The sequence below is a fragment of the Apis dorsata genome, unplaced genomic scaffold (assembly GCF_000469605.1).
Source record: "Apis dorsata unplaced genomic scaffold, Apis dorsata 1.3 scaffold_227, whole genome shotgun sequence".
Taxonomy (NCBI): Eukaryota; Metazoa; Arthropoda; class Insecta; order Hymenoptera; family Apidae; genus Apis; species Apis dorsata.
Window position 1 is genome coordinate 1 of NW_006263509.1, and position 9963 is coordinate 9963.

At 20.4% G+C, this 9963-nt stretch overlaps 3 protein-coding genes across 3 annotated transcripts; 1 reads left to right on the forward strand and 2 right to left on the reverse strand.

Annotated features, from left to right (window-relative positions):
* The first annotated feature begins 734 nt into the window (after window positions 1–734).
* Window positions 735–3569, forward strand: LOC102675006 (putative cystathionine gamma-lyase 2). Its single transcript, XM_006615529.2, has 8 exons — window positions 735–853; window positions 1366–1501; window positions 1901–2182; window positions 2274–2408; window positions 2480–2615; window positions 2691–2843; window positions 2919–3084; window positions 3171–3569. Exons 2-8 carry the CDS (start codon window positions 1373–1375, stop codon window positions 3313–3315), a joined length of 1146 nt encoding a protein of 381 aa, XP_006615592.1. The 5' UTR covers window positions 735–853; window positions 1366–1372; the 3' UTR covers window positions 3316–3569.
* A 1626-nt stretch (window positions 3570–5195) lies between these two features.
* On the reverse strand, window positions 5196–7275 carry LOC102675130 (solute carrier family 35 member E2A-like). Its single transcript, XM_006615530.2, has 5 exons — window positions 6829–7275; window positions 6382–6633; window positions 6018–6204; window positions 5701–5904; window positions 5196–5574 (listed from the first exon to the last, which is right to left on the reverse strand). The coding sequence occupies exons 1-5, from the start codon at window positions 7088–7090 to the stop codon at window positions 5382–5384; spliced, it is 1098 nt and encodes a 365-aa protein (XP_006615593.1). The 5' UTR covers window positions 7091–7275; the 3' UTR covers window positions 5196–5381.
* Window positions 7276–7706: 431 nt separating this feature from the next.
* Window positions 7707–9714, reverse strand: LOC102679062 (prenylcysteine oxidase-like). Its single transcript, XM_006615655.2, has 6 exons — window positions 9473–9714; window positions 9187–9328; window positions 8743–9046; window positions 8548–8671; window positions 8117–8466; window positions 7707–8040 (listed from the first exon to the last, which is right to left on the reverse strand). The coding sequence occupies exons 1-6, from the start codon at window positions 9495–9497 to the stop codon at window positions 7786–7788; spliced, it is 1200 nt and encodes a 399-aa protein (XP_006615718.2). The 5' UTR covers window positions 9498–9714; the 3' UTR covers window positions 7707–7785.
* Between the last annotated feature and the right edge of the window lie 249 nt (window positions 9715–9963).

A 9963-nucleotide genomic window follows, 5' to 3' on the forward strand; every position in this document is an offset into this window, starting at 1 on the left:
AAAAAATTAAAACTATAAATTAAAATTATAATTTTTATGAAAGTATTGTTAATATCATTAAGATAAATAAATAAAAATAAATTAATTATCCAACTAAAAAAAATTAATAAAAAATAAAAGATCTTAAATAAAAAATTTAAAATTACTGTATATATTATTTAATATTTAAATTTAATTATTATTTTGATGATATACGATAATATAATTTAATATCATAAAATAATAAAATATGTAAAATTTTTATATAAAAACTTTAAAAAATAAATAAGTTTATTGATTACCGACAATTTACCGGTTACTGATACATGACTACATGTATACAACCACAGATTTGTACTGTATGTATGTGTGTATGTGTGTTTAAAAAATCTAATCATATGATATAAAATAAACAGAATATTTTCTTTATTATATTTTTCTTTATTATAATATTTCTTTATTATATTTATACAATACTAAAAGATTTTATTTATAAATATTCTAATATACATTTTCAATTATCTTTATTTGTATAATTATATTGGCTCTAGCAGAAACAAGCTATCAAATCTATATTCTTTTCAAGAAAGTTTTTCCAATTCTACAGTATAAATATATATATATATATTGTGTGTAATTGGAAGAAATCAATTGTAATTGAAAAGAATGTGAATCTAGTTGGTTGTTCAATAAAATACATTTAATCAAGTATTATATATATACAGATAACATGTGATGAGTATGTGAATATCTTTATTCTTATATCATCTTCTTTGCCACGTGCAATGTTTAAGAGAAGATAAATACATATTTGAATATTTTGTAGTATATATATTAATAATTGTAGTATATATTAATAAAATAATTAAAAAAAGTAAGTAATTTACGTTGAGATTATAATTAAGATTTTATTTTTTTATTATATAAAAATTTATAAAGCGTATGCTGCTGAAATTCATCACTTTACAGAAGTTTAAAATTTTTGATTATGTTTTTATTATCGATTTATTGTTTTTTTATTACTCTTGAAAATTTATACTTGAAGCTTATAAAAAGAATTATTTTATTTAAGTTTAAATATAATATTAATAATTGTCTTATTCGATAGTAACAAAATAAAGTTTTATTTCTTTTATAATTTGTAAAAAATATTTTAGTTTATATATTAATTAAAAAAAAAAGAATTCTCATTATAAATTATAATGTAATTTATATCAAATTATATATTAATAATATTAATAATGTTATGATATTTAAATTATTTAAATATTTATTCTTATTTCTTATTTATATTTTTGATTTTTTGGAAATTATTCTTATTTCCAAAAAATCAAAAATTATTTTTAATTAATGTATATTAAATATTTAAAGAAATGTACTTAATAGAATAATAATGGAGCAAGGCTTTTCTACAAAAGCTATTCATGCTGGACAAGATTCATTACAATGGAATGACTGTTCAGTAGTACCTCATATTACATTATCCACTACTTTTCAACAAGATGGACCTGGGCAACCTAGAGTAAGTTCATTTTAAAAATTGAATAATTTTAACATATTTCACAAATTATTAAAAAATTAATAAAATAAAAATAAAAAGAAATTAGATATTTTTTTATTTCGAAAAATTAAATATTTACATTATATAATTTATTAATAATAATTGTATTAAATAATTATTAGCAATTGTTGTTTGTAAAATCATATTAAATTTATTGACTAAAAAATAAGTCAATTTAGTTCAGCAATATCTATTTATATATATAATTTATTATATAATAAATTATAATAAATTATATTTTTATTATATAATTATTTATAATATATATATATTCTTATTTCTCTTTATTTTTAATATATCATTGCAAAAAATTAAATAATATTTTATATATTTAATATTTAATTAATTATTTTATTTTAGACTTTTATTTATGGAAGAAGTGGCAATCCTACAAGAAATGTTTTACAAACATGTTTAGCTGCTTTAGAAGATGGAAAACATGGATTTGTTTTTTCATCAGGTTTAGGTGCTACAACAGTTTTAATTTCACTATTAAATGCAGGAGATCATATTATATCTGGAGATGATATTTATGGTGGAACTAATCGTTTTTTCAAAAATTGTTTAAAAAATATTTCAGTAACATTTGTAGATATGATAGACATAAATAATATCATAACCAATATACAACCAAATACAAAGGTAGATATTTTGAAATTTAATCTTATATTATATCAATAGATATAAATTTTGATATTGTTTAAAAAAATATAATATTTATATTTTCATTTAGATGATTTGGTTAGAGACACCAACTAATCCTTTACTTAAAGTAATTGATATTGAAGCAGTTACTCAAGCAGTGAAGCAAGTAAATTCTGAAATTCTTGTAATAGTAGACAATACTTTTCTAACATGTTATTATCAAGTAAGTATTTTTCATTTATTGTTATGATATAATTAAATAATTTATATAATTGTACATATTTTCTTTTATAGAAACCATTAAAGTTAGGTGCAGATATTGTAATATATTCTTTAACAAAGTATATGAATGGACATTCAGATGTTATTATGGGTGCAGCAATTACAAATAGAGAAGATATTGCAAATAGACTTCGATTTTTACAAAATGGTAATATATTAATTTATTTTTTTTTAATATTTGCTCTATTTGTATAAGTAATTTTTTAAATTATTTTTATTTTAGCTATGGGTGTTGTTTCATCACCTCTAGATTGTTTCTTGGTTAATCGTAGTTTAAAAACTCTAGAACTTAGAATGCAGCAACATATGAAAAATGGGCTTGCAGTTGCAGTATTTTTACAATCACATCCATGTGTAGAAAAAGTAATTCATCCATGTATGTATTTCTACGAAGAATTATAAATTTTACATAAAATAACTTATTTTATAAAAATAATTTATTTAATTATAGATTTACCATCACACCCACAGCATGAAATTGCTATTAGACAAACATCTGGTCATAGTGGAATGGTTTCATTTTATTTAAAAGGTGACTCTAGTAAATTTCTAAAGGCATTAAAGATATTTACATTAGCAGAATCACTTGGTGGTTATGAATCTCTTGCTGAATTGCCGTAAGTAAACTAAAAATAATTCTTTATTATGAGATATATTTAGACACGTGTTTTTATAATTATTATTATTTTAACTTTTTTCATAGATCTGTTATGACTCATGCTTCAATTCCTGAAGAAACTAAAGAAATGTTAGGTATTAATGATAAATTGATTCGTTTGTCTGTTGGTCTTGAAACTGAAAGGGATATTTTGGCTGATCTTGATCAAGCTCTTAAAGCTAGTCAATAAATGTTTTAATTTTATATGCATATTCATAGTGTTGAATTGCTAGTATAAATAACATATATGTTAATATGATATATTATATTTGGTGCATAATTATTGTGGCTTTTTTTCAACAAATTTTATTCAACAAAAACAATATTTAATAAAAACATCTTTAAATGATTATTCTGAAGCATATTCACCATCTACTTCAATTACTATTTTCCATTTGCTTGACAACCGGTCAATTTCATGGGTGAAGAAATTTCTGTTCTTAGGCAATTCATTCTTTGACACCGACCAGCAAGTCATCCAAATCATTCAAATCATCGTAAACTTTATTTGCGAGCCAATTTTTCAGTAATAGATTGATGTGATAGTCCGTAAGCGCTTCTGTCAGAGAATATGGCGAATGAGGAAGCCATTTTTGTCTGGAATCCGCCATTATTGACACTCATCATCATCATTCCACCAATAACAAATTTCGTTTGAAATGATTTCCTAGTGCTTTTGTTTGCTTTTGTTCCATCGAATACACCATATTGTGTTTTTTTTTTGTGTTATTTTTACAGTTCTATTTCTTATGTCTTTTGGTATTCTTTTAAGTGAAACACTTGGCGAAACACAAACCTTCTTTTTTTTAACGTTTTTAAAGAAATTTATTTACGATTTACGCCCAGTATTTAGAACGATTTATCCCCAGTAACGAGATTCTTCAGAAATGGAGTTTATTTATTTTGCTGCAGCAAATCGGTGAAAATTCGGATATGTTTGATTTTGTTGTTATCGAAAAGTTCGTGGGGGATTCATCTAGCCAATTTCATTCTTTTCCGAACTTTTTGAGACAATAAACGATGATCAAATAGTCCACATTGAAGTCTTTAGCCAATATTCTAATTATTAAGTTTTCATCCTCTTCCACAATTGTCAAAAGTGTCTAGTCGTCGAAATTTAATGATTGATCTCTTCATCTGCGAAGTTTTTCGCCCGATTTGAACTTCTTAAACCATGTTTCAACTTAGTTTTTGCTAATTGTTCCTTCGTAAAAAAGTTCGTTGAAATCGCGAAATGACTGTGCTACATTCCAACCTTTCTCGAAATGGTAGAACATAATGTGGCGAATATAGATTTTATGATTTTCGATTTTCATTAATTGAAAAGAGAGAATTATTTTTATAAAAAAAAATTAAACAAAACCAATTTTTAAAAGAAAAAAAAAAGTCGCGAAAAAAAGTCATAATAATTATGCACCGATCTAATATATCAATATATCAATCTATTATATATTAAACAGAAAACATATTTTAATTTTAAAGTTATATAAATTATATAATTTTTTAAGAAAAAAAATATATTACCAATCATATTTTCACATTCCATGCTATATTAATCTTTGAATATTAAAAATAGTGTACATACATAACTTATATTTCTAATGCCACATTTTACATATTTTTATATTAATCATTTTTTATAAAAAGTATAAGAAAAAGATGTAAAGTGCTATACAATGATAACTAAAAGAAATTTTAAATATTTATCACATTATAAATAATATAACTATAATTGTATAAATCACAATTGCATAAAAATAAAATTATTGAAAAAAAAAATATTTGAATCAAATATAATTTATTAAATAGAATAAAATAAAATATTTTTATTTATTTATGATTTTTTATATTTATAAATAATATAAAAAATTATTCTAAAGTATATTTAATAAATAGATTGTATTGAATTAAGAAAATTTTATATATACATATATTACTCTATTAAAAAAAATGAATTGTTTTTTCTTACATTATATTTGATTTTTATTATCATATAAATTTGTATTATGTTCAATTAAAATTGATTATTTATAAATATTAATTAAAACACATTTAAAATGCAAAATATATTTTTATGCCATTTTTTATTTAATATTTCAAATATTTAATTATTGTAATAAATAAAATATTGTATTATAAAATTGATACTAAATTTAATTTAATTTATTTTCTTTTTAATTAAAGTTATTTAAATTTTGCATTATGCAGATATTTTTTTTATCAAATTTCAAATTTTAATGATTTTGATAAATAATATTATTGTAAATTAACTTTAGAATTATATCGTAATTTTGCTTTGTTTAATTTATCATATTCTTGTGCCCGATTATATAATAATACTCCTATTATTACTAAAGATGTTCCCATAGCTGATAAACTAGTTACTGGATTATTAAATAGTAAAACAGAGAGCCAAATTAAAGAAGCTCTCTTTGCAGTATTAACAACACTGTAACAAAAAAAAAATATTATTATAATCAAATTCTCAAAATATCTTGTTAATAAGTATATATATATATATATATATATATTATCTATGTAAAATATTAAATATTATATATTATAAAAAACACACCTATGTGTTACAGGACTAATGTAATTCATAAGTACATATGCAGTAATACTTTGAAAATGAAAAAATACTCCATTAAGTAGAAATGCTATGAATAATTTAGAACTTAAAGAATGTTCAAGTGTTGGTAAATCTACAAATAATATCAAAACTGGTATTTGAACCACAATTGATGCTAAACTAGTATAGAATTGTAGTTCTGCAGGCCTGTAATTTTATAATATTGGTGAATATAAAAAATGTTGAGTATAATATAGATTAATAAATAAATAACTATTATTTATACAAAATATTTTATATATACATACATATATACTTACGTATATCTAAAATTATCACCACTGATTAACATTTTGGAATAAACATTTTGTAAGCATTCTGTTACATTTGTAGCCATAGCAGCAATAAATCCTCTGAGATCAAAACTAATTTCATTTATTGAACATAGAGCTAAACCACCCATTAAAGGAATTAAAGATAAATTTACATATAATCCTGTATGTTCTCCTATAAATAATATATAAAAATTATTAAATATAACTATCAAATATATATTCTATATATTAATTATCTCATATATCAATTTTAATTATGAAAAATAAGATTTTAAAAATATTTATTGAAAAATTACAATAATAATACAAAATGAAATATAAATTATATTATTATTATGATAATTCTTACCTAATAAATATCTGCTAATAAGGACGGTAAAAAGTGGTGCACTACTTTTTATGGTTTCTGTGAAACTCACTGCTACATAATTAAGTGATATTAGTCCTAATACTACAGTTGTAAATCTTGTACATCCAACTAGTATCATATGCTTATAAAAACCTGCTGGTCTCATTAATCTAGGACGTGCTTTATACATTCCACATGGAAAATACATTTGTATAAATCCACAAACTGTGGTTATTAACATTTGACAAGCACCTTTCAAAAAATAGATAAATATATATGTTATATACGTAAAATATGTAATGTAAAATAAATATTTGCAAAATACTTTAAATTTACAATTTTTATTATAAAATACAAAGATATTGATTATAATATTTTAAAAATACAATTTTAAATTATTAAAAAATATTTCTTTGATGAAATAAATTTTATATAGTATTAATTTACCTAAAATTGTAGGATTGCCTTCCATATAAGATAAGATATATTTATTTAAGAATAAAGTACATCCACTGATGAGGTACCATAATAGTAAAAATAACATAATTTTGGGATAAAAAGAACTATCCATTACTTCATTTGTTAGAGTTGTATCTTCGTGTTTTTTAATATTTTCTTCATATATTTTAGTTTCATTATCATGTATTAATGGTTGTTCTGTATCACGAGGTGTTAATGTATAATTTATACGAATTGAATGATTTTCCATTATATACAGTTTTTGTTAAATGTTTACAATATTACATACAATTACATTTTTTATCAATGATCACATTTTTATACGTCACATTTATATGATGTTTACATTTGTATGTTTCCTTCAAGAATTATGATAGGTTATGTTATCAGATATTTTTAAATTTATAATTAAAATTTTAATTTTAATATGTGATGTAATATAAAAAGTTTTTTAAACTTTATATTATGTTGAAATTAATATAAAATTTTTTTATTTAAATATTGATTAAAGTTATTTCATATTTATGAACTATACTATAAAATAATATATAGTTTTAATTGTACTTAAATTCATATGTTTACTATATATAAGATTATTTCTACATAACCTACAACATTATGCAAAACAAAATAAATGAATAAAACAGAATTTGTTGGTAAATTTATTTTTCTAATACATTTTTTATACATAATTTATATAAACAATACTATTTAATTTATTATTTATTTATTACTAATTTATATAAACAATACAATTAATATATATTTAATAATTATTAATTTATATATTTAATAATTATTATTATCATTATCATATTTTAAATAAAATATATATTACATACATTTTTCACATTTTTTCATACAATTTTTTTTATAAAACTAAAACTAATTACTAAAACTAATTATTTTACATGTATTTTACAATACATACAACAATATTTTATATTATAATTCAATGTGTGATGTTTTTTCAGATGAAGCTGTTTTTATAATTTTTTCAAAACAATATTTTGTAAAAAAATCTTGATATGCTAATAATGCAACATTTCTTCCACCTATTGCACTCATTTCCATTGCACTAGCAATCCATTCAATAGCATTAACATGATAAAGAGCATCATGTAATTTAAATTTTGCTTCATGAATTCTAGTTGAATATTCAGGATATGCTTTCCAAAAAATCTGTTTTGTTTCCTGAATCTTAAATATGTTAAACTAATTTTATTTAACATGTCATATATCATAATTTATATAAGAATTATTATCTTAATCTTACATTTGAAAACATTTCATTTATAATTTTTGATTTTAATGGTTTGTTGCTAAATATCTTCCAAACTTTACTATTTTTTATTATTCCATCTACAGAATTTAATCTTCCTATAGAATTAATTATAGTTTTGTTAGGATCACAACTTAAAATATTATCTAATTCTTCTTGCAAACCAAAATAATGTGGTTTTAAATCTGCTTTTACAAATGTAGCTACAGTTTCATGATATTTTTCAAAGCTATAAAAATCATTTTTTGGAAATCCTTCAAAAATAATAGGAAATTCCTGGTCATGAGTAAGTGGAATTGCCAAAATGACAATATCATATAATGCTTTCATTATAATTGTACTACCTGAAACAGAAATTATTTTTACTTTTATATAATATATACTTTTACTATATATAATATATGAATAATATTAATTCATTATACCTTGATTGCAATAATGTACTTCATATAAATTTTGAGTATTATTCTGTGATATGTTAATAATTTTAATTACATGTGAAGGCACAACATTTAAATGCTTATTTCTATATATTAAGTGCTCAGGTATCTTAAATATCAATATATTATTAGCTATAAATTAATAACTAGAAAATTAACATTAGTTAATAAGAGAGTAACCTTTTTATTTCCCCCTTTAACAGACCATAAATTAAAATCTGTTCCAGCTAAAGATACAAAACCAACAAAGCTATGAACATTTATATCTTGTCCATAGTTTACTACCAATGTTGTTTTAACAATTTCATTAATAATTTTTTCTGAATAACCAAGATCTAAAAGTTCATTTTTAATAGATTTTTGTACCAATTTTGGAAATTCAGTATTTATAGATAACAAAAAGCTACTAATATTTGTAAAAGTTTTTCCACTATCCTGCAGATGGTATATTTTTTCAAAATTATTTATTATAGAAGTTGTATATCTGTTTAAAATAATAAAATAAAATAATAATTATTATTATTATTAATAATATTTAATATTATTATAATATTAAATAGATACAATAAATAGATTTCTGATATAAGAATTTAATATAATTTTTCAAAAATATATGTGAAATACCTATTCAGACTAAATGGTTGAATACCATATCTATAAATTAACTTAATTAGTGATAATAATTCCCATTTACTTTCTTCAAATACAATTTCATTGCCATTCCAAATACTTGTTTTTTGATCATTAAATGGTCTATGTTCTAAGCCTAAACCATTGGATAATAAATATAGATTAGATTATAAGTACATCAGATATAAATATATAGATCAGATTATAAATTTTAAAAACAAAGATCATATTTTAAATAATTTTTTTCAATCACAAAATAAAAAGATATAAAATAAAATACCAAGTAGTTTAACAAATTCTTGCATGTATTTATTTTGAGAATGTATAATTGAACCTCCAGCTTCAAATTCATTATTATTAATTTTTATTGTAGCCAAACGTCCACCGATAGTTTTTGCTTCATATAAATCGATATTAAGATTATTTTTAAATAATTCTGCAAGAAAATGAGAACTTGCTGCACCACCAATACCACCTCCAATAATTGCTAAAAAATAATAAAAGTTTTTTAATTATAAAAAAAATTTATAAATTAAAAAAAGGATAATTTCAATATATATCGCTAATAGATGGTTTATTAGATTTTCCATTTATTAAAAATATTAAATATATATTAAATATATATTATACATAATTTATATATTATAACATATTAAAAATAATATTTTTATTATTCGTAATACATTTATTTTATATAATTTTTTTTATGGTTAAATATAAAATTTTTTAAAATTTTATTTTATATTATTATACATATTTTTTTTTTTTAAA